This window comes from Micromys minutus (genome assembly GCF_963924665.1).
Source record: "Micromys minutus genome assembly, chromosome: 22".
NCBI classification, from domain to species: Eukaryota; Metazoa; Chordata; class Mammalia; order Rodentia; family Muridae; genus Micromys; species Micromys minutus.
Window position 1 is genome coordinate 23,659,984 of NC_137957.1, and position 24,081 is coordinate 23,684,064.

The 24,081-nt window shown below is 38.9% G+C and overlaps 1 protein-coding gene across 1 annotated transcript in view; it reads left to right on the plus strand.

Moving 5' to 3' along the window:
* Positions 1–3,616: 3,616 nt before the first annotated feature.
* The window catches only part of NGRN (neugrin, neurite outgrowth associated), a gene marked incomplete at its 5' end in the record, with an annotated part of 130,351 nt that continues 109,886 nt past the window's right edge, over positions 3,617–24,081 (plus strand). The window contains 1 exon segment of the mRNA XM_080935372.1: positions 3,617–3,730. Coding sequence (XP_080791498.1) covers positions 3,617–3,730 — 114 coding nt within the window.

A 24,081-nucleotide genomic window follows, 5' to 3' on the forward strand; every position in this document is an offset into this window, starting at 1 on the left:
GTCCTTTTTGCTCTGTTTATCTCATTCTTTATTGTAAGATATTTTGGATATTCCTTGCTAACCTTCCCTGTTGAGAATCTATGTAGTTATAGTAAGTCTTTGTAACTATAACTCTTGTTCTGCCACATACCCTTTATATGCTGTAATGTTTTAGAAAAGTCCACTGAATCTATAAATCTCTTTACTATTTTTCCTCTAAAATATAATGTTTCCCATTACTTGGAATGGGCACAGAGACACACATTTGCATGCTTGCTGAGAATTATCTCTGTGAATGGGAGCGTTTTCTCCAATGAATCACTGGCACCACCCACAACGTCTATCTCCCTTGCACACCCCATCTACTGTTTTCCAAAGTAAATTGATTTACATGTTTATCAAGCTGCTTTCCCTTTCCTCTTTCCATTTAGTTTCAATTCCTCATGATTAGTTTAGCCTCCAGGCAAAGGCACCCTCCAAGGGAAAAATAGTGCTTGAGTTTGACAGAGCTTAGAAAAAGAAGATGAAAATAGGAAAGGCATTCTAGCAAAAATGAAAGCTGCAGAGAAAGGAACATAGCTATGAGAATAGGGAATATTATACAGACAACTGTGAGATTTAAAAAGAAAAAAAAAAAAAAACCACTGAAAGTTAGGTAGCACTGGTCGGTGTGGAGACATAAATATAGCCTTGAATTTTAAGCTGAAAATTGGCTGATTCTAGATGCAAAGATATGCACGCATGTGCACGCACACACACACACACACACACACACACACACAGGGAACCTAGAAAGACACAAAACTGGAAGCCATAATATATGTATAAAATACATATATGGTAGAGAGAGAGAGAGAGAGAGAGAGAGAGAGAGAGAATATGCCGTGACTGAAGAATGTGTGAGAAGATTCTCTAAAGAACCTATAAAGACACTACGAAGTTCACTTTATGTTGGCCACATCAACTACTGTTTTCTGAGTGAGATTCCCTTGAAGAAACTTTTTTTGTTGCTTTGGTTTTGTTTTGTTTTGTGGCTATCATTTTGAGATAGCTTCTGGGTTAAGGATGAGGAGCTTGTGTTTAATTCTTCCAGCACTGGGAACCCATCTGGTTCAGATCCATGCATCCCTATGTGTGCTGACATAGTCTCAGAAGTTGAGATGGATTTAGGGTCCTGCTGTGCTCAGAAGGCCTCTTTTTCTTGCTGTCCTTTATCCCCTAGGTCTCTTCTCTTTCAGTGTCCTCCACTGCAGAGTTCCCTGATCCCTGAGTGATGGAGCCCGCCCATTTAGGACTGAATGTTCCAAGATCTCTCATTGTCTGTAAATCGTCTGGCTGTGGGTCTTTGTATTTGTTCTCGTTTGTTACAGGGGGAAGCTTCTCTGATGATGGCTGATCTATGCATAAAGCAAGATGTCATTAGGAGTCATTTCGTTGCTACATTAAAAGAAAACCCTCCTCTGAAATTGCTCCACATAGTATTTTAAGTAGAACGCTGTAAAAATGGGGTCTTGCCAACAATGAGTCATAGAAACTAGATGCACTGCTTTGTACAAAAGTGTGAACAGAGAGTTTAAGGGAAAGAAGTGAACTTTGAGGGGAAGATAAGGAAAAAGTATGAAAGAGAGATAACCTTGGCAAGAACCTTTACCTTTTAGGTCCCAGGAAGTAGTATCCCTCCTACATATTGGGAGAGAGTACTTGGAGGATAAAGGATGGATCTCTGCTGCATGGGGTAAGATAAACGTATTGTTAGGAAGAAGTTATCAGGAACTAGGTGTCCACTGTTTCTCAGACTGGAAGGTGCTCTGTTGTTACATTTTAGTTAACAAGTGACAGAAATTGAACTTGAACATGTGTATACAATAAAGAAAGGTTTTGGTCTGGTTTCAGGTTTTCTTTTAATAATACTGGTATAGCTAACCCTTTTGACAGTTCTTGGAGGTTAAGGAAAATGAACTGTGGTTTGGTTAAAACCAGGATTTTCTCTCAACCTCCTACCTCTCTTTCCCCATCTCTGATCACTTCTGTTCACTTGTATGACAGAAAGACTTTATTCTTGTGCTTACCGTGATGTTTAACATCACATGAGAGTTTTCTGAAAAGGAATTAATAGCCCCACCCACAGTTAAGTCAAATCTGGGGAAGATCTTTGGTTTATTTGCCTTAAACCACAAACATATCTCTCAATCATTCCCTGTGGCCACGAGAAGGGGACAGGATGGTCACAGGTCTTTGTGAATGGGAAGATAGGCACATTAATTAAAGTAAAGGGAAAGGGCGATATTCTAAATACAAAGGAGAGGAAGCGCAGTTCTGATAGATGGCTCAGCTTACACTTCCCAGCTAAAAATGTACTTTTGTTTTTAATGTGCAAGCCTCCCCCCCCTCCAGAGTGTCTTGTTTTCTCTTTCTCACACAACAGACAGACAGGCAAACTGACTTTGGAAAACACACGTCTGACCTCCATTTACATGCTCTGTCATACACCCTCCAGTAAAATCTGAAATGTCCTCATGTATTTATATCTAGGTACCTGTGTTGTCTGTCGATACCAATGACTGCTGTACCAAGCAGCAAGCCATATCATTAGTAATTATTAAAAGTTAAAACAGAATACCGATGGGATGATACAGTGTGGTGGTCCCTGAAGAAGAAGCCTGATAAGGTTAAGATAATGGCCAGAAGCTCCAGAGACCCTGAAGGGATGGTAAGAACTTCCAGCACCAGGGCCAGGCAACATAGCTACAGCACACCTTTCCCCCCATAGAGATTTGTGGATATCAGTCACATAAGGGCAGCACCCCAAGCCCTTCCACACGTGTATGAGGCATCCCCAACATCTCAGACCAAGACAATAGAAAAAAAAGACGGTGACCACAATCAAAAAGGCTCAAAATAGAGTTCTCCATGCTAATGAGGTACCTTGAGGTTCAGAGGACATGGCCAATAAGCTTCCCTTCCCAGACATTCCTTCCTACAAATGGTATTTGATCTCAGGCCCACCCTGAGAAGTGAGGTATGGCTTTACACATCATTTTACGCCATGACAATTAATAAACTGGAGCCATGGACTGTCTCTTTCCACCGAGATCTTCCATGGGGAGCTATGGAGAAGGTCTTCACCTCTCTGGGCTTACAGCCGCATGGCTACCAAGCCTGCTGCCATCAAGACAAGGACTACCACTGCTGCGACAAGCTGGAGCTCCCCCTTTCCCCCAGCCTGAAGTCCCCGCCTCTGTTCTCTGTCCTTCTGTAATTCCCAGAGGCACCTCGATGTCCAAGAGCCTGAGAACCCCATGAACCTAGCCCGTCGCAGGCCCGGGGACCTCCAAACCAGCTCCAGACTCCCCACATTTCAGAATATGCTTTTCTACCCCGGACTGGTGCCTCAGTGCTTCCCTACTGCCCAACACCTGCCCCTGGAGAACTCACATTCTGCCTCCCCAAGCCGCCATGCCCTGTGGCAGAACAGACCAGGACACATAACCCAACAGGACAACAATGAAATAAAGCAACAGCAACAATGAATGGTAAATGACTAGGCATGAATTGCATCCTCACACATCTGTGTTTCTAAAACCAAATCAAGGTATCACCAAGTATATGTTGATGTACCAAAGTATGATAGATCAGCATGAGCAAAGGGAAGGACCCACAGCTTCAGGAAGTGAGCTGTTCAGTAGCCAAATCACAGAAACAGGACACTGTCCGTCTCCAACAATATCCGGTCAAGCTGAAAGCGAATGATGTAAGTCAGGCACATCTGTAACAAAACCGTGGAAATCTTGAAATGAATGGGGAAAGCAGAAGGTCACGGAGAAGAAGGAAAGCAGCCAGGAGCAGCCTGGAAAAAGCAAAGGAGGCAGAAGTAGACGTGACATTGTTGCATTCCTGGGCTGCCCATTGTATTTCAACGAAATAATCACCCACATAATAGTCATTCTCAAGATCTTAAGGGCCAGAGAGACTGTTTAAGACATTGAAGAGCTCTCAAACCGCCTGGAGAAATGAGGTGTCACTATATAAGAACAGCATTAAAGGCCAACAGTGCCATACCATTTTTCCACCTGATATTTTGAGACAGAGCCCGAGACTGAACCTGGAAGCCGTGCATCTCTAGCCCGCATGGACAATAGGCTTCGGAGACCCCGCATCTGCCTCCTCAGTACTGGTTTATGGATGTCACCCTTCACTCTCTTTATATGGGTTTGGGAAATATGAAGTCTGGATCTCATGCCGTGGCTCTAGGTTCACTGAACCATCGCCCGACTGAATACATTTTACCGCAAGTATTCAGTCCCAAGGCAACTGAGAACAAGTGGTCAGATTCCCCAGTTCTGGTTATCCTTCGCCAGTTTGGAGAAGTAAAACGTTAATAGTGTGAGAAAATGCCATATTACAGTCTCCATCATACAGCAAAACAACTCCTCTAAACTCCTTGCAAGTAAATCACCTTTCTATACTTGGCTTTAGTCCTACATTAGAAGAGAATTCAGTCTGACTTGTGTTTGGAGATGGATAATTGAGAGAATGTGTCATACCTATGTCATACTGAGGTCTTTATTTTATTTTTTTTAAGCCACTGTGAAGGACAAGGTTCAACCAAATTCTGAGCCATTTTCCCTAGATTTTCCAATACACATAATTCCCTGTAGGCAGTGAGCAACCGAGTAGATGATGGTTCCATAAAAGAGAAATATGGAGCCAATGACAGAGATGGCCAAATGAGGTTACTGGCAGAAGGATCTGCTTTAGCTACATAGACTTTAGAAAGATCACTTTAGGGACAAAAGAGGAAATAGAACCCAAACCCATCACATTTGGGACTCATATGCCTCAGTGCTGAAGCAGGTATTAGTATCTGATTCTACTAAACTCCTACATGAAGGGATTTGTCTATAAAGCCAAGCTAAGATCACTTTGAATATAGACGATGCAGGTGCATTGAAAATCCCCCTTTGGAGAAGTGTGTGTACATAGGAGATCACACAGTAAGCCAGCTTATCCTCAGAAACTGCCAAGCTATCCTTCCCTCAAAGGCCAGGATTCCAACCCTTGAATGAAAATGGGGAATGATTTGCACACAAGCAGAGGTAACATTTCAGTACCTCCCTTCCCTTCTCCTCCCTTCCCCTCCCATCCCCTCTCCTCCTCTCCTCTCCTCCCCTCCCATCCCCACCCCTCCCCTCTTCTCTCCTCTCCTCCTCTGCCCTCTCCTCTCCTCAACATTTTTAGATTTAGAAATCTAAGCACTTCTTCCATGTAACGGCCCCATCCTTTTTATAATTTGTGAAGAATGTGATTAGCAGGTGAGATCACAGCTGAAGAAAATTTGTCATCGACGGATTAATGCGGAGTTTCCCTCTCAGACATTGTTGGGTATCAATAATGGGTGAGTCAGTCTACTGCTCCTGCCCCTGCTCTGTCAGGTTAAGTTTTGGTTCTCCTCCAGTTAATGCAAAATATGCCAAATTCTTAGAAAAGAAAAATGGAGATGTTCAATGTTGTAGCATATGTGAGTTAAAATCTAAATTAAAATTCTGCAGAATTCTGAGTGGTGCATAGAAAAATTTCTTTCTTAGTAATCCAAACTGCATCAGTAATGGTTGCATTGCGGTAGCATAATGTAGGTGTAATCTACTTCCCAGAAATTGTCTGCTGTTTGTCGTAGAGGGGAACGATAGAACACACTTAAACTTTTAAAAGAATCAGTGGGGAAAATTCTATGGTAAAGAATAACATAATTCTCTTGAATTTTGTTTGGCTGATGAATTCAGTCTCCTAGATTCTTGGTCTTTATTTTAGAAACATGTTCCTTTTAGACAGATAGAATGCACAGAATTTTCCTGAGCTAGCTTTTGCTGAGAACAGTCTTGAAACTGAGAATGACCATGTCTACAGAGAACCCTCTGTCTTTGGTGTGTTTAGACTTTCAGGTGTGTGCAAGAGGAATCTTTTGGCTGGTGATAGGTACGCATGAAGCTTGACAGAGAATCATACAGTTTCTTAAACAGTTAGGAGGGCTTCGTGCCATGTTTTGATTTTTTTTGGTGGTTGTTGTTGGTTTTTTGTTTGTTTGTTTTTTTAACTCACTGGCACAGTTCTTGAGTTGGAGCTTTGCAGATAGCAAAATGTAATGATGGCATTCAGATTCTGGTCTTTTAAGCTGAGGGAGTCTTCACATTAGAAAGACTGAAATAGAAATTTGCCACATGTATGTGGTTTGTCAGTTGCCAAGTGAGGTGATAGAATGAAAGACTACTGATTGCTTTGGGTTTTTGCTTCATTTTATTTTAACTCGCTTAGGTTTCTAATGGTGGAGACTCCTGGTAAGGCCCAGAATAGAAGCCTGAAGTAAACAAGTCAGTTATAAGCCCTTCCTTGATGTTCATTCTTCTATCAAACACTTAATGATGGGTTTTAATTATTTTTCTTTTTCCTTTTATAAAAAATTAATATGATAGTCTTATTCTTTGAAAATTTTACACCTAAAAATATATTTTAGCAATGTCCATCCACCCAGTTTTCCCAACTCCTTCCATACATTTGCCTACATCTCTTCCCAACTTCATTATTTCTTCTCTTTTTTAAATGGATCCCAGAATCCAAATAATAAATATAGACTATGTATTGAAGTGTGAACAACTCGATAACAGGGGTCACACTCCTGATGATATGGTCTTTCTTCTTTGGCAGGCATCAATGGTCAATAGCTTTTTCCTTGAGACCTTGTAAGCTCCTCCCTGATACATGGTAAGATGTGTATTGGTTTGATTTTGTACAAGTCTTACATAGGAAACTGTAGCTGTTGTGAGTGTGTGTATGCATGGATTGAGCACATCAGACCAGGAGACTCTTTTTGGAAACAGTTTCCTTCAATATGTGGCTCTTAGCATCTGTCCACACACTCTTCCACTATGGTCTCTTCCCCTCAGGGAAGAGGGTTATTTAGAACTTGGCATTCTACAATCACTTATTGTTTGTGTTGATGAGTTTTCAATTTCCATGTTATCTAGCACCCTGTGCACAAAGATGCTTCTCTTTAGATGCTATAGAGAAGCACTAATCCCTAGTATATAGACTGTATTTAGCATAATAATAGTCATAGATTACCCCTTAGGGTCACATGGTGTTGGTTAGATTTAAAGTCCCAGACATAGATTTTTTTTTTTTTTTTGAAATGGGCTTTTAGGTCTTTTAAGTCTAATCCAAAGTGGTTGCTTAGCCCCGTAATACCCATGGCTCTGTTGCACATGTAGGCATATCTTGTCAGGCTAGCTTTTGGAAACTTTTAGAAAACGAGTTGCAGAGTTAAAGGCTATAAGCAGTGATTCTGCTATTAATAAACTTCGAAATATATTTCAGATAGGTAGCTATAATCAAGTTTCTCAATATGACTTCTTTCAGAATAAAATTCAGAAGCTGGAAAATGTACGCATTCCTATTTATCAAAGATTAGTGTGTAACTGTTGACCATCTGTATATCAATCTGAGACAGGATCTTACTTGTAGCGCCTGTCTGTCCTTAAGTGCACACACATGGAGTTGGCATCAAAGGCCATGGTCATCCTGTGAGAGGCAGATGATACAGCATACTGTAGGAAGCCTATTTTCAGAATCACAGTTATTACCATTACATTATGAGTATACATAGGACTTACTTTTCATAGTCAGAGGCAGTGCATATTGTGGGACATAACAAGTTGAAAGAAGTACAGAATAGATTTCTTTCAAAGAAATTCAGGCTAACATCACTCCCCCTTCCGATCAATATGTAACTATTACCTGCTTGGGGAAGCAGCAAAGGGGTGTCCATGCTTTTCCTGCCCTTTTCTTCCTACTTCTGTGTAGTCCCTTTCATCAGAATGAAGAGTGTAGCATACAGGACTTCTTCTCCCTTCTCTATTCTTGCCCTACCTTCTACGGGATGTGCATAATTAAAAAATTGAAAAACTCTGCTGTGAAAGCTACACTATGTAAAATAGAATGGGTATAATGCCAAGTGCCAACAGATAGAGAATCATATGCTTTCTGGTCCATAACTGAAGAAGAGCAAAGAAATTTTTTAAAAAAGGCTATGTTGGGTTTTTAAAGCAAACTACAATTTTTCTTTCTTTCTTTTTTTTTTTTTTTTTTCTTAAGGAGGCATTAAGCAGAGGAAAGAAAATGAGAAGTGTAAAAAGAAATCCTGAAAGTTATGGTATTTGGATTGAAAAAAGATGAATTAGAAACTTTGAGAGAAAAATAGATAAGATATGATACAGCAAAATAAATATGGAGAAAAATTATCAAAAATAGTTTTACAAATAAATCTGAGGTCAAATACTAAAGAATTCCTTCCAAAGTTTTCTGACAAATTATATAGTGGACTTAACCTTGTTGATTTATTTTTGGGACTCCATACATGCTTATCCATGTAGAATACCCAGGATATATGCTGAGTGTGGCCATTTTGTGGACAAGGGTTCAAGCCACTTTAAGAAAAGATGAAATGTAAGATTCACTTCTAAAGTAACAGTGGATATGGAAGTAAAGATTCTCAAACATTTGGCATGTATCAGTTTAAATGTATTCAGAATGAGTTCTTACACATGGTGGTACATGTCTGACCATAGCACTTTGAAAGGAAAGGAAAGAAGATCAAGCCAGTCTATTTAGTGAGTTCCAGGCTACTCTGAAGCACACAGCAACAGGTGGTCTCTAGTAAACAAAAAACACAAACCAAAAGGGAACAAAGCAAAACCCCACGCCAACAATAAAAATCTTATAAAAATCTAAGTTGTGCTGGGTAGAAATAAAAGGGAGCCAAGAAATGTCACTGCATTAATTTTCTTCAGTGTCTTTGTCCCCCTTGTTGATATTTCTTTTTTCCCCATTAACATTTAATTCATTTACATTTCAAATGATAGCCCTTTTCCAGGTTACCCCTCCACAATTCCATCCCATCCTGATCTCCCTCCCTTTTGGCTCTATGAGGGTGCTCCTCCACTGACTGACCCACTCCCACCTTACCACCCTAGCTTCCCCTATGCCGGGGCATCAAACCTTCAGAAGACCGAGGGCCTCCCGTCTCATTGATGTCAGACAATGCCATCCTCTGCTACATAAGTATCTGGAACCATGGATCTTCCATGTGTACCCTTCCGTTGGTGGTTTAGTCTCTGGGAGCTCTGGGTGGTCCGGTATGTTGATATTGTTCTTTCTATGGGGTTGCAGTCTCCATTAGCTTCTTCAGTCCTTCCCCTCGGTCTTCATTGGGTTCCCCAGGCTCAGTCTGATGGTTGGCTGAGAGCATCTGAATCTGTGTTGGTTGGGTGCTGGTGGAACCTCTCAGAAACCAGCCATACCAGACTCCTGTCAGCAAGCACTTCTTGAAATCAGCAGTAATGCCTGGGATTGGTATGTGCAGATGGGATGGATCTCTGGGTGAGGAGGTTCGTGGATGGCCTTTCCTTCTGTCTCTGTTCCATTTTTTTGTCCCTGTCTTTTCTTTGGCCAAAATCTGCAACAAAGGGGAGTTAGAACCTGTAGAGACCACCTCCAGTAGACAAACATAGTCTCCAACTGAAGGATGGGTCCACCCACTGATTGATTCCTTCAGAGTCTTAAACATTTGAGTTTTGCTTTCATTGCTGAGCTCACCATGTGGTGCTCTCTGATCTCAACATTTGCCCTTTATGCCCCCACTTACATTTTGTGTCATACATCAAACAACATGTTATTTCAAAATCTTTATATAATTTAAATAAAATAGTTCCTCTTCTTATATATGGATTATCATACCAATAAAATTGTCTTCTTTATTTGTCCATAGATGTTTTCTTCCTTTATATGGGTGGCCTTTTGTATTAGGAATCATAACTTGACTGTACACTACTTCTCTTTTAGTAGGAAAAAGGTTGACTATACATCAACACATAATCAAGAGACTTTTGATATTATGGTTACTTAAAGAATGTACAAGCGGTCTATTCTATTTATTTGAAGAAACATATCCCTTTTGGTTTCCTGGCTCATTCTCTCTTTGGATGAACACAGCTACCCTTGCATTTTCAAAAAAGACATTTTTAAAAAAAAATTTTTACTGGTTATTTTATTCATTTACATTTCAGATATTATCCCCTTTCCCAATTTCTCCTCCACAAGCCCTCTCCCCCTCCCCCACCCCTATGAGAGTGCTACCACACCTACCCATCTACTTCAGCCTCAGCACTTTAGCATTCCACTACTCTGGGTTCTCTGGCCTCCTCAGGACCAAGGGGCTCGCCTCCCAGTGATGCCCAGTAAGGCCATCCTCTGCTACATGGAGCAGCTAGAGACATGGGTCCCTCTATGTGCACTCTTTGGTTGGTGGTTTAGTTCCTGGGACTCTGGGGGGTCTGGTTGGTTGATATTGTTGTTCTTCCTATTGGGTTGCAAACCCCTTCAGCTCCTACAATCCTTGCCCTAACTCCTCCATTGAGGTGCCTGTGCTTTTCCCAATGGTTGGCTGCAAGCATCTGCATCTGTATTTATCAGACTCTGGTAGAGCCTCTCAGGGGACAGCTATCCCAGGTTCTTGTAAGCACTTCTTTGCATCATCAATAGTGTCTTGGTTTGGAGACTACAAATGGTATGGATCCCTAGGTGCAGCAGTCTCTGGATGGCTTTTCCTTCGGTCTCTGCTCCACTCTTTGCCCCTACATTTTCTTTTGACAGGAGAAATTCTGGATTAATAGTTTTAAGGTGGGTGGGTGGCCCCATCCCTCAACTGGGGGCTGTGTCTATCCACTGGATAGGGTCTATTCAGGTTCTATCTCCTCTTTGTTGGGTATTTTGGTTAATATCTTCCATGTTGGGTCCTGGCATCTGGAACTTTTCTACTGGATACTCCCAGCTCCCCCTCCCCCACTGTGACATACCTCCTTTCAAATTCTTGACCCTCTGTACTTCTTCCTTATATTCTCCCATATCTGAACTGACCATTCCTTCTCCCCCCCCCCATTCTTCTCTCCCTCCTCGTTCCCTCTCTCCCTCTACTTCCCAGAGATTATTTTCTTCCCCTTTCTGAGTCTAGCATTCCTACTGTGGTATGATCATCTTTATTCTTGGGTTTCATGTGGTCTGTCAGTTGTATCATGGGTATTCCAAGCTTCCTTTTAGCTAATATCCACTTATCAATGCAGATACTCTTTTTGTTTTTTTTGTTTTTTTTTTTAAATCAAGATAGTGAAAAAAAAAAAAGAGTGGATAAAAATAAAGGAAAATAACAACGCCCCAAAACACAAAAATCTGGAGCTTTCAAAAACTTGATCCCAGTATTCTATTTCTCAAAATAACTGCAGGAATAATCTAATACCTTTATGATACATTTAAGCTCATGTTATGTGCTTTAAAGCCCTCCACTTTCACAGCATTAAAGCCATAGCCATGGGAAGAACACACAGATTTAAAAGCATGGACTCACCTGGTATTTTCAGCCTTCTTAGCTGCTCTGAATTCTACAGCAGGCACTTGTTTGGAAAAGTCTCTGCATGAGTCAAGCAGAGACACTGTCAGACTCATGATACTGTTAACACAGAAATGAGAAACTAAAGTCTCTCATGATGAGTCTGCAATTGTAGTTAAAAGAAAAAAAAAGCTCAAGCGTTATCAGGAAACATTTATTCACAGTGCAAACATTGAAGAATTCATCTGCGTTAAGAAATCTTGCTTTTTGGAAATAGTTATAGTAGTAATTTTAAAACAATATTTTGTGGTCCTTGTAGGATATAGGACTTTTTTCCTGGGAATAACTATTATATTTATGACTTTTGACTGAGGGTCTTTGGTTAGTTAATGAGCATACCAAGATCTCATAAATTCTACCAAAATGTTGAACTGTCCTGATGTCCCATGAAATATGTGTCCCAGAAAACATTATCATATATCTGTGTGTGATTTGGTGCAAAGGGAGGAGAGAGACTAGGAAGAAGAGAAAGACATTTTACCATTAGGATGTGAATCAAATTTTGAACATGGAAGTATGTGTTCTTGAAATATAAATTGTAATAAGGCATGTGAGCTGAAATGCTTCAGAAGTCATCAAAGGCAACACAAAAGAAAAGATGTAGAATTTGTTGCTTGATTGCATGACATTGTAATGTACTTCTAGAAGGCTACAAGTTTATAACTGGGCAGTAAGTACAACCTCAGTACTTAGTAAATTTCTGATTGAGAGAGAGAATGGAGAAAGCCTGTGGCGAGAAGGAAAAGAACTTGTCTGACTCACAGAAGAACAAAGCTATAAATTGTTGCTCAAGCTAAACTTACTTCAATTCTTCATACTCAATATCTACCATAATCTCAAGAACCAGTGGAATTGTAAATTTGTAAGCGACAAGAGTTTGCTGGAAATGCAATTTTGGATGAAAGGTGTAGAAATTACTGTGCTAGCCTTAAAGCAGGTCTCACCCCTCTCTCCCAGGTTTCCTACTTTCCTGGACTCTTTGGTTTCCAAGTCCATTTAGGATCTTGCTTTCCTCATTTGTGTTTGCATAAAATAGCCATGGTATTAGTGTAAAATGCATCTCTTTGTATATTGAGTGTTCCCGGTCCACTTATACAGGCTTTTTAGGATGTCAGCTTGTTCTCAGTTCTGAAATTGTACATAATCATCGGGTTGTTTCTATTCTACAAGGCTGGCGGTGCTCAAGTAGAGTTCTAGTAACATCTCAGAACATTGTGGTAATACAGAGAAAGAAAAATACCCGGATCATCAGCTTTACCAGTGAATCTCCTTAGGTAGAAAAGGAAAGAAACAGAACTAGAGATGGTAAAAAGAAAAAAAAATGGAAAGTGTTACCTACAACATCTCAGGTTAGCAGGGCAATGATCTGTCTTGGCCTAGTCTTCCCTCACAACGTGCTAGGCATTGGGTGTTAAAAAGCCCAAGACAGCTTGAGTCAACCAGTCAATAGACAACCCATAATGATGACTGTGTGGCAGAGCTCCACTGAAGGTAATGAGCCCGGGCCCAAGAGACCCAAAGCATTTGTCACCATAGCCAGATTAGCTTGCTTGAGAGATGCCCTGCTTTGAGGAAAATCAATTCTGAATCCTTCAAGTTCTGTGACAGAATGCAGTGTAGAATGTCTCTTTTCAGGTTACAAGGGAAAAATGAGTTCGAGGGGGGATTATAACAATGTAGTAGTTTTCCATCAGAATTATCAACCAACATTGCCAGAACATAGGGAAAATGGCAGAACAATCATTACATTCTCAGCAATCAGTGTACACTCACAATTATAACACAGTTCTTCCAGGGTTTAAAGTTCCCTCCACTTCCTCACCCTCTGTCTTACTCCTCTCTGAACTCATGTGCCATAAAGGAAAATGACATGTTTTGCGGAAAGCTTACTGTTCCCAATCCTGGCTACAGAGGACAGAATTGCATGGTAATGTGATTCATGTAATAGTGGAGCATTTCTTATAAAACAAAACAAAAAACAAAACAAAAGAACCCCTGCCCCCAATGTAAAAACCTATTCTCTTTGTAGAAACCGTAGAAGAAACATTTGTGTTCTTTTAGATGGAAATTATTTATGAATACCGGGAAATTGTCCTAAATTGAATGCCTTTCACAAAATAACAGATATTTTTCTAATGTTTGACAGTTTTATTTGAATGCTTGGCTGGTGGTTTCTTTTTACATTTCTTACTGATTGTCTCTCTTGTTAGTTTCTTTTTTTGAAGAGGGGTCTTAGGTGATCCCTCTAGTCACTATGAATGCAAAGATGACTCTGATTTCTCACGCTCCTATTTCCATTTTCTTAGGGCTAATATCACAGGAGCATCCGAATCCTGGGCCTATGCAATGCTGGTGATGGTACTTGGGGTTTTGTGCATGTTAGGAAAGCATTATAGCCATTACATAAATCCCCACCCCCATCCTTCCAATTATTCCTGTTGTCTTTATGTAAAACCAGAAGAACATACTGACAGAGAATTTCGAATTAGACATTTGGAATTTTCTTGATTTAGAAGTTCTTTTTATGGCGTCTACTATGATACTTCCTTATGAATTCCATGATTAAATACCATGCTACACAAGATGAATTACGTAAGAAGTATTGCAATAAAGTATTCTAAAAGAATTAGATATAATAAAAGAGATGTTTCAGATTCACTTATAAAATTTGGAAGTACCCATGTACTTATGAAAAATTAACTTCCTAATTATGGGATCCTTCTCTGCTCTTGTAAGGACTTTTCATTGCTTATAATAGACAATTTTTTTTTGTCTTCGATGTGTTTGTAAGATAGTTTTGTATCGTATGCCATAATGTTAATGTTTCATTTCTTTAGGTTAATTTTTATCATTGAATATTTCATCAGAAAGTGGATTAAATCTACTTCTTTTGAAGTTTTGTCAGGATAGGGATATTCAGATGAAAACCCTGAACTAAAGCTGTCAGTGTAAGCCCATCTTGATTTCCCTCGTGGGAACTTCTCTCTGTAGCTGTGGTGGTTATCTTGTCTGCTCTTCGCTCTCACATTTTCATTGGGTACTAGGGAGTCTTCATTTCCGGAGAATCAATGCCCCATAGCTCTGTCCCATATATGAGAACTTTCAGTTTCTGGAGCTATTCTTACATGCGATTCCAGAAGGAAGAAAGAGCTGACAGAAGGGAGCCACTGACTTCAATATCTAAAACTTTCCAGGTACCCTAGAATGTTAAGGAAGCAAAGGAGGAGTGGGTGGGTTTCCTAGTGAGGAAGCATTATTTCATTCCCAGGTCACCTTCGAATCACCAAGGGTAAAGCTGGACTGTATCAGCAAATTGCTTCCAGATAAAAATCTCTTTTACTAGAATACTTGACTGCAAGACTTTTGACTATTTTTTTTTCCCAGAGCCACCCTTTGTCTCTCTTCCAGTTTCCATGACAACTATTCAAATTGTTAGCTGAAATCCTGGGTGAAACTTATATAACTCACTAGTGAGAGTGTTAGTATCTTACAGATTTCTGCCTAGAGCAACACAAAACCCAGCAGATAAATTATTGGTGAATAAAGGAAGATTTTACTGTACATGTAAAAGGCTTCACCACAGCATTCTTTAAATATTTTACCTCTCTAATGCAGTTGGAATAATTTAATTAACTTACAAAAGACTTTCAGAAAAATATCCCTATTTAGTTTTAATTAATTCTTGTCATGTAGTTATTAGCACAGTAGTAATGTTTTGAAATGCTGTTAAAATTGAACGAAAGCTATGCAAGTCCTTTGAGTGTTTATTATCTTTCAGGGGGAGAAACTCTAAGGAAATCTTTCAAAATGAGTGTTCTACAAAGTAAAAAGGCAACATCAATGAAAGAAACACACTAAAATTGTTCGTGTCTGTGTGGTGGTTTCACAACTCCATATTATCTCCAGATGCAATAATCTGGCCTGTTGCTATAGAAATCGACATAGGGGCCATTAGTCATAGTAATTAGTAGGTAGGTCTATTGAACATAAAAGGAGATACCTAGGAATTATAAAGATGAAAATAATTAATAATCACTCACTTCTTTATGCCCATAAAAATCAATGAAAATACAAGCAACCAAAGATGAGCAAATAGAAGAAAAGTAATATTAAGCTAAGCACTGGGTTGGGGAGATGATGACTCCATTGGTAGAGCACCTGCCACACATGGATGAGGAGATGGATTCCAGCGGAGAACCCATGCAATGATCAAAGCAGAGCAAAGCTCCCCTGTAATCCTAGAGCTCAGGTTGTGATGATAGGTGCTTATGATTGGAGGCATATAGGTCCCTTTACCTCTGACCATGCGGTCTAGTTAAATTAGCGAGCTTCAGGTTCCTTGAGAAATCCTGTCTTAAGTCAGCAAGGAATTGAGAAAGATGCTTGATGTCAGTTTCTGGCTTCCATTTGCCTCTCCCCCAACATATACACTCCTATTTTCATATCACACACACACACACACACACACACACACACACACACACACACACTTTTGAATATCACACACACTTAGACCTATGATCCTGAAAACATGCATGCATGAAGGAAATTTTAAGAGGAATTTTACATTCATTTAAAAGTTATAATTTAGAGTTAGAGCCTCATGCTAGTTCTAATAGTACATACCTGATTGGACACTCTGAAATTCATAAGGCGTGGCAGAAAGGCACATGTCTGCGGTCCCAGCACTCAGAAAAGAGAAACTAGATGAACAGGAGTGCAAGGTCTTCATTTGATATATAACAAATCAAAGATTAATGTTGATTTTTAGAAACTACTTAAAATAATGAACATGTTTTCCCAACACATTGAAGTTAGCTATTGGAGGAAATTTGACTATTAGGGTTGGAGAGGTGGTTGGCAGTTAATAGCACTTATTTTCCAATTCTCATTTGGGTTCCAGGGGATTTGATAAAAGTTGGGTTGTTTTTATAAGACACTGGTGTATCTGTTGTGGAGGAGTGAGGACACTGAATAAACTTGATCCTGGATATTGACTACACCATATGGATGGTTGGCCCCAAGTTTATAAGAATTTAGAAGGGATTAAAGAGAAGCTGGCCGAACTACTTCCTATTGGTTACAGTAGGGAATTGATTCCTTATTGGAAAGAAGTTTGACCCAGATGATGTGCAAGTTCACCTCCAAAAGCTCACCCAGAATGTTTTATTCAACATCTTAAATCATCTTGTAAAAGGAACTATATGCCACTTTAACCAATTGAGATGACAATTAAGGTGCAATGAAACCCAAGTTGCACTTGAATCATGTAGATTCTTCATCATTGAATGAACGATGGTAAACTTTGAAGCAGGACTCCATAGTTCACTGTCATGCTCTGTGTGGGTTCTAGGCTTAGCTGGGAACTCTTTCCCAAATTCCACCTTGAGGAAGATAAGGAACAAATTCAAGTTCCTCTTGCTGGTTGATCTTAAGGTCCCAAGATGCAGTCTTTAGTTTGGGGTGAGGGAGTCACTATTGTTTATGAACAACATATCTAACAGTATTTGAATGAGAAAGGAACACTTGAGTATTTTGGAAAAAGTAATCTTAACTGTTGCAAGAATATAAGAGGCATTAATACTGCCTCGGGACAAAAAGTATATATGATTTGTAGATATAGCAAAATAAATAAATAAATAATAAAAAGCATTCAACAACAAAATAGAAATGGCTAGGTGGATATGCTAAAAATCCAACAAACAAATAAAAATCACAAAACTAAACAAATAATCAATGTCCCCCAAACTTGGCTCTTCATATTTTATACTCTTTAAGTAGTATTGGCTTTGGCTCTAATAAAAATAGCTTTGTAGATAAGTAGAGAAAGTTACTGAGTACAATTTCATCTCAAAGATCTTGGTACAAATGCATAAAATGATGTCAGAGAAAAGGAGACAGAAATTTTTTTTCATAATTTTTGTATATACTGGGCAGTTTAGATTTTATTCCTGGAAAGGTCTCTATATACTATAAAATGGATTTTAGTATTTTCTAATCTCAAGCTAAAAATACATTTGTGTTGACATGATACTTCTGCTCAGATATTAATGATTTGTGAAAAGCTTTTGCTATGGCATAACCTTAGTGAAAAATTTAATTTCATTGATTTATAGGCCAACATGATTTCTTCTGCAAAATGTCGGTTTTTATTGGTTTACTTGTCTTTGTTTTTTAAAAGATAAAATAATGCAGCATTGAATAGTAAATAGTTTAATAAATATCAGTTAAGTATTATATGACATTGGCCAATATTAATGTGATAAAGAAATATGATTTGGATCTATCTTATTCTTTTTATAACATGGGTATACTCTAGCAACATTTGATAGATTTTTGAGAATCTTACAGAATATTACATTTATTAAAAATCTCAATAATAAAATGTTATATAAATACTTATACTTGTTTAAATTTTTTTGTTATACAAAATAATCACATTTTACAATTGGAAAGAATTTCCTATAGGGTTGATAGCATTAAGTCAGACAAATATCTTTGATTTCTAGGGACTACTTTTATAAGTAGGAGCTCTGTTTCTTAAATGATTGTTGTGTTGTATCTTTGTTATACAAACTATTAATTTAACAGATCAATAATTTCTATTGAGTAGCTAACTCAGGTTATTTCATGTTATATTTTTGTTTAAAATATATTGGCTTGGATATTCTCATATATGATATGCTAGATCCATAAAGTCTAACATCTGATTAAATAGTTTGGGTAAAGATAATAGTTTTAGTTAATTTTCTAGTCTTTAAAATGTTTTAAAATTGTTAGTACCAACCTACTTTTTATTGGTGTTGTATACAAAACTTTTCATTATCTCTCTCTCTCTTTTTTTTTTTTTTTTGCTGGAGGATTTGGGGCCTAAGTTGTCTGTCATAAATGCAATTCTTACAGTCACTTTTTATTTCAGGAATGAAGACATATCACTGTATAAGAGTGGTCAAAGGGCAGAGGTTTCCCAAAGGCTCTAATTTCCATTTAGGAGAAACAAAAAGAGGTGACCTCATTTTTTTGTCATTGTTTTGGAGTCCAGATTCATCATCTCCAAATATCTTATTCACATTTTCTTAGTGAGAGAAAACACCCTAAAAGAGAAAGATTTAATTTGAATGCAGTGAGATTGTCTAAATTTAGATTAAGTCTAATCTACCACTCTCAGAGGGATAGACCAGAATTTTTTCTTCTAAGACATTTGTGACCTTTTTTCATGTTTACTTCTTGTTTGCTCTATTTCCACTTGCTCCTTTCCTCTATGTCATTTAGGTTTATTCTTTACTTCTTCCTATGCTTTTTGCGGTAGAATTCACATATGACTAAACATTTATGCAACAAATGTATATAGTCAGAAGCTGGCCAGTAAAGAAATTCCATGGGAATGTATAAGGCCCTAAATTAACTTGCAAGCCCCACCTACCCAAGAAGTCAGGTAGCTTTCTAGAATGCTGGGAGTTGTAGTTCTTGGAAAATAACAAAGCCTCATGGGAAAGTACTGTGGCCTATTGGCTTGCTCTTGTAGAGCCCTGCAGCAAATCGTTCAAGATCTTTCCAGCTGAGAAATTCAAGGGAATGGTCCTGACCCAGTCCATCTTTTGGTCATTGTTTAATATTTAATAATGATTGTTTTAAATTTGGCTCAAATGTTAGAATCTCTCTTTCTCCCTTAAGTCTCAGGATTAACACAGGAACAACAACAACAACAAATTACCTTTTTCTACCATTCTAACTCTCGGTACAGATAGAGTATCTACAACTTCTACTTCAGCGTGTTGTCAGCTTTCTAGCCGATCTATATAGATTTTGTCTGCTGTACCTGAAATCTGAGGATCTGAAGGTATAGGGTGGACTACACCCAGTCTACTGTAGACAATCTTGCTTTAGTTTTAGTGTACTTTTTATACACGAACCTTCTAAGGAAGATTGAGTTCAGAAAAAAAAAAAAAATAAGTGTCAGTAAACACATACAAAATATTAACAGAGCAGCTTCTTCCCAGAACTTTCTGAGGATAGACCAATTCAAACGCTGTTGCCTGGCAAGTACTATAAAGATCGCAACTGGGAAAAGTATGAAAAAAGTAAGACAGACAGCCATACCCCGGTTCACAGTACACTGACAAGACTGGGTTCTATCCCTTTGTTCTAGCATCCCACAAGAACAAACATGCATTATAATGTTTGTCCCAGGAGGTATAAAATCCTGTTCAGTAATCTAGGGAACAAATGGCACCCAGGATAAAAGGCCCTCTACTTTTTTTTTTTTTTTTCCTGGAATCACTCTCTAGTTCCTAAGGCATTGTTCATCATGTGCCATTCTTTTGACCCTGTTCTGATACATTTGTCGAAGCCACAGGCTTGCCAGGTACTACCATTAGAAATAGCGAGGCTGTTCTATTCTCTAGTGAGGATAATCATCTCTCAGGTCTCAGTCCCCTGATTCTAGAATAGCCACTCTACCATTCATTATAACGTCAGTAGCTCTATCGGTTGTTGTAAAATGTACATTTCTAAATCTTTCCTGCTAAAATATTTACACCCTGAGTTGTCAGGAGATTTGGTTGTAAGTAAGAGGAACCTACTCTGGTTGACTTAAGCAGAATTACAATTTATTGGCGTATCCTATATAGTACACACTAAGCAAAACAAAAGGAAAATACTGTATGGCCAAGTCTGCCTGAGTGAATTATCCCCCTAGTAAGAGCCTGGCTTTAGGATTTGGAGGGTGGATGGACATTTTGCTACTTTTCATAAACGACATTGCCAAACTGTAAAATTAACATCTGCAGGAGTTCTCAATTTTCCCCATAAATTGTTCAGAATGGCTGAATTGTAGAAAAGACTTTGAAATGCCTGTGATTTTCTTTCTCTTACAACATTTCTCTATCTAAATCTCACTCGCCTTCCAATTTTAAGCTTATACCTCAGTCCTCTTGGAGACTACCTCTCTACCAAATTAAATATTATTCTATGTTCTCATACAAACAACTACACTTAAATTGCTAGTGTTTTATTTATAAGTCCATTTCTTTCACTGGAAAAATCCTCTGATAGCTCTACCTTATTTTATTCTTTGTGTATAAATGGTGCATCCCACAAAGTATGTACTGAGAAAAAAATTGTAAATATTCACTGCTAGTTCTTTTTAGAAAATGTAATTTATTGCTTTCTTTTCTTCTCCCTTTACATCTTTTGCTAGTAGAATTTTGTTTGTAATCATTTGATGAATGGTTTCTGAAATGCAAAAAAAAAAAAAAAAAAAAAAAAAAAAAAATGTTGGAGGGCTTGAAAGATGCCTCAGTGGTTAAAGAGCACTGGATGCTCTTCCAGAGGACCTGGATTCAATTCCCAGCACACATAGTAGTTCACAACTGTCTGTAATTCCAGTTCCCGGGAGAAATACCAATCCACATAGAATAAAATTCAAGAAATCTGTTGGATAGGGACCCTGTATCCTTTGATATGGACCACTCTTCCTATATTAGTAGTTTGCTCTTTGTAATGACTCTTAAACTTTTATTTCCCTTGTAGCAACTCAGTTTTATCTGATGGTCTCCTTTCACTTCTAGTGCTGTTACAAAATCCTAGGATATTTTGTACCTCAGGACTCACAGGTTGATTTGATAGAGTGTATCCTAGTGAAGAGGCAATTGTGGCAGCTGAGAACTTGAAGCAGCTAAGTTCATTATACTCATAGTTAAGAGCAAAGAGAAATGAATGCGTGCAGGCCTGCTTGCTTTCTCTTTTCTTATACAGTTGAGACACCCTTGCCTAGGAAGTGGTGCCACCCACTGTGGACATAGTCTTTCCACATCAATTAACAAAATCAATCTCCCCTAGTCATGCTTATAAACCACCCCAGTGTAGACAATTTCTTTATTAAGACTCTCTTCTCAGGGGATTCTAGATCTTATCAGGTTGATAATTTGAATACTAATCATCAAATTTGGGGCCCTTGATTTATTTTATTTAATGCTACGATCTTCATTCTTGGAGAACAGTGTTTCTTCCTTGGAAATTAATTGTGTACCATTCCCTTTAGTTGACTATTTTGACATTAAAATGTCTTCTCTATTAAGTTTAGGAATAATGGATTCTTTTTTTATTGTGCCAAATTCAAAGAAATGGATTGAGAGGTTTTAAAAACTAAAAAACCTACCATCCTTAAATATAACTTTATAACTCTGAATGGAAGGCTCTAAGCCAGTGATTCCCAACCTTCCCAATGCTGTTGATCCTACAGTGTCTCATGTTGTGGTGATCCCCAACCATAAAATTACTTTACTGCCATGGCATGAGTATAATTTAGTACTGTTATGAATCACAATGTGAATATCTGATATGCCATCCCAAAAGCCCAGTGACCCACGGGTGGAGTGAGAACTGCTCTTCTAAGTGAAAATTTCTGTCATCTACCCAGCTTTGAGTTAGCATGATTATATTAGTTGGTGGGATCTAGAGTGATAGCAGGAATAATAAAATCCAACCCCATTTTGAGTAATAGGTACTTTCTTAAGGTTTCCACTGCTGTGCAGAAGCATCATGACTGTGGCATTTATTTGTTTTATTGGATATTTTTTTATAATTATATTTCAAATGTTATCCCCTTTTCCGGTTTCCCCACCAGAAACTCCTATCCCATCTCCCCTCCCCCTGTTTCTATGAGGGTATCCCCCTACACACCCATCACTTCCTACCTCCCCACCCTGGCATTCCCCTATACTAGTGCATCAAGCCTTTACAGGACCAAGGGCCTCTCCTCCCATGGATACCCTACAAGGCCATCCTCTGCTACATATGCATCTGGAGACATCGGTCCCTCCATGTGTACTCTTTGGATGGTGGTTTTGTCCCTCGGAGCTCTGAGAGGGTTGGTCTGGTTGGTTGATATTAATGTGGTTCTTATTGGCATTGCAAACTCCTTCAACCTCATCAGTCTTTCTATAACTCCCCCATTAGGGACCTCATTCTCAGTCCACTGATTGACTCTGAGCATCTGCCTCTGTATTTGTCAGGCTCTGGCAGAGCCTCTCAAGAGACAACTATACTAGTCTCCTGTCAGCATGTACTTCTTGGTATCCTCAATATTGTCTGAGTTTGGTGTCTGTATATGGAATGGATCCCCAGGTAGGGCAGTCTCTGGTGGGGTACCACACTTTGTCTTCATATTTCCTCCTATGACTATTTTGTTCCCCCTTCTAAGAAGGATACAAGCATTTACACTTTGGTCTTCTATCTTCTAGAACTCCATGTGGTCTGTGGACTGTATCTTGTTTGGGTATTCAGAGTTTTTGAGCTAATATCCAAGTATCAGTGAGAGCATACAATGTGTGTTCTTTTGTGATTGAGTTACCTCATTCAGAATATTTTCTAGTTCCATCCATTTTCCTAAAAATTTCATAAAGCCATTGTTTTTTTAAATTAGATACTCTGTATTTACATTTGAAATGTAATCCCCTTCCCCCACCTTGTTCCCCTCCCCCTCCACTTCCACTTGTCTCCAGGAAGGTGCACTCACTCCTAGTCACCCTCTCCACCCCTTTGCCTTGTCATTCTCCTACTTTGGGAAAACATGCCCTCCCTGGGCCAAAGGCCTCTTCTCACATTGATGTCAGACACTGCTATCTTCAGTTATATATGCAAATGAAGTCATAGGTCTCTGAATGTATGTTCAATGGTTGGAGTTTTGAAGAGTTTGGTTGATAGATAATGTTGTTCTCTTCATGAGGTTGCAACCCCTTTCAACTACTTCAGTCCTTTCTTTAGCACCTTCATTGGGGGTCCCCATGTTCAGTCTGATGGTCAGGTGCAAGCATGCTCAGCTATATCTGTATTACTGGAAGCCATTGTTTCTAATAGTTGAATATTACTCCTTTGTGTAAATGTACCACATTTTCTGTATCCATTCCTCTGTTGAAGGACATCTGGGTTTCTTTACGGATTCTGACTATAATAAACAAGGATCCTATGAACATAATGGAGCATGTGTTCTTGTTATATGTTAGGGCATCTCTTGGGTATGTGCCCAGGAGTGGTATAGCTGGATTCAGGAGTTAATATAGCTATGTCCAATATTCTGAGGAACCACTAGACTGACTTCCAGAGTAGTTGTACCAATTTTCCATCCCACCAACAATGGAGGAGTATCCCTCTTTCTCCACATACTCACTAGCATCTGCTGTCACCTGAGTCTTTGATCTTAGCCATTCTGACTGGTGTGAGGTGGAATCTTAGAGTTGTTTGGATTTGCATTTCCCTGATGACTAGGAATGTGGAACATTTCTTTAAGTGCTTCTCAGCCATTCGATATTCCTCAGTTGAGAGTTCTTTGTTTACCTCTGTACCCCAATTTTAATAGGGTTATTTGATTCTCTAGAGTCTAACTTCTTCAGTTCTTTGTATATATAGGAGATTAGCTCTCTATCAGATGTAGGATTGGTAAAGATCTACTCCCAGTCTGTTGGTTGCTGGTTTGTCCTAATGATGGTGTTTTGTCTTACAGAAACTTTACAATTTTATGAGGTCTCATTTATCGATTCTTGCTCTTAGAGCATAAGCCATTGGTGTTCTCTTCAGGAAAAATTTCCCTGTGCCCATGTGCTTTAGGTACT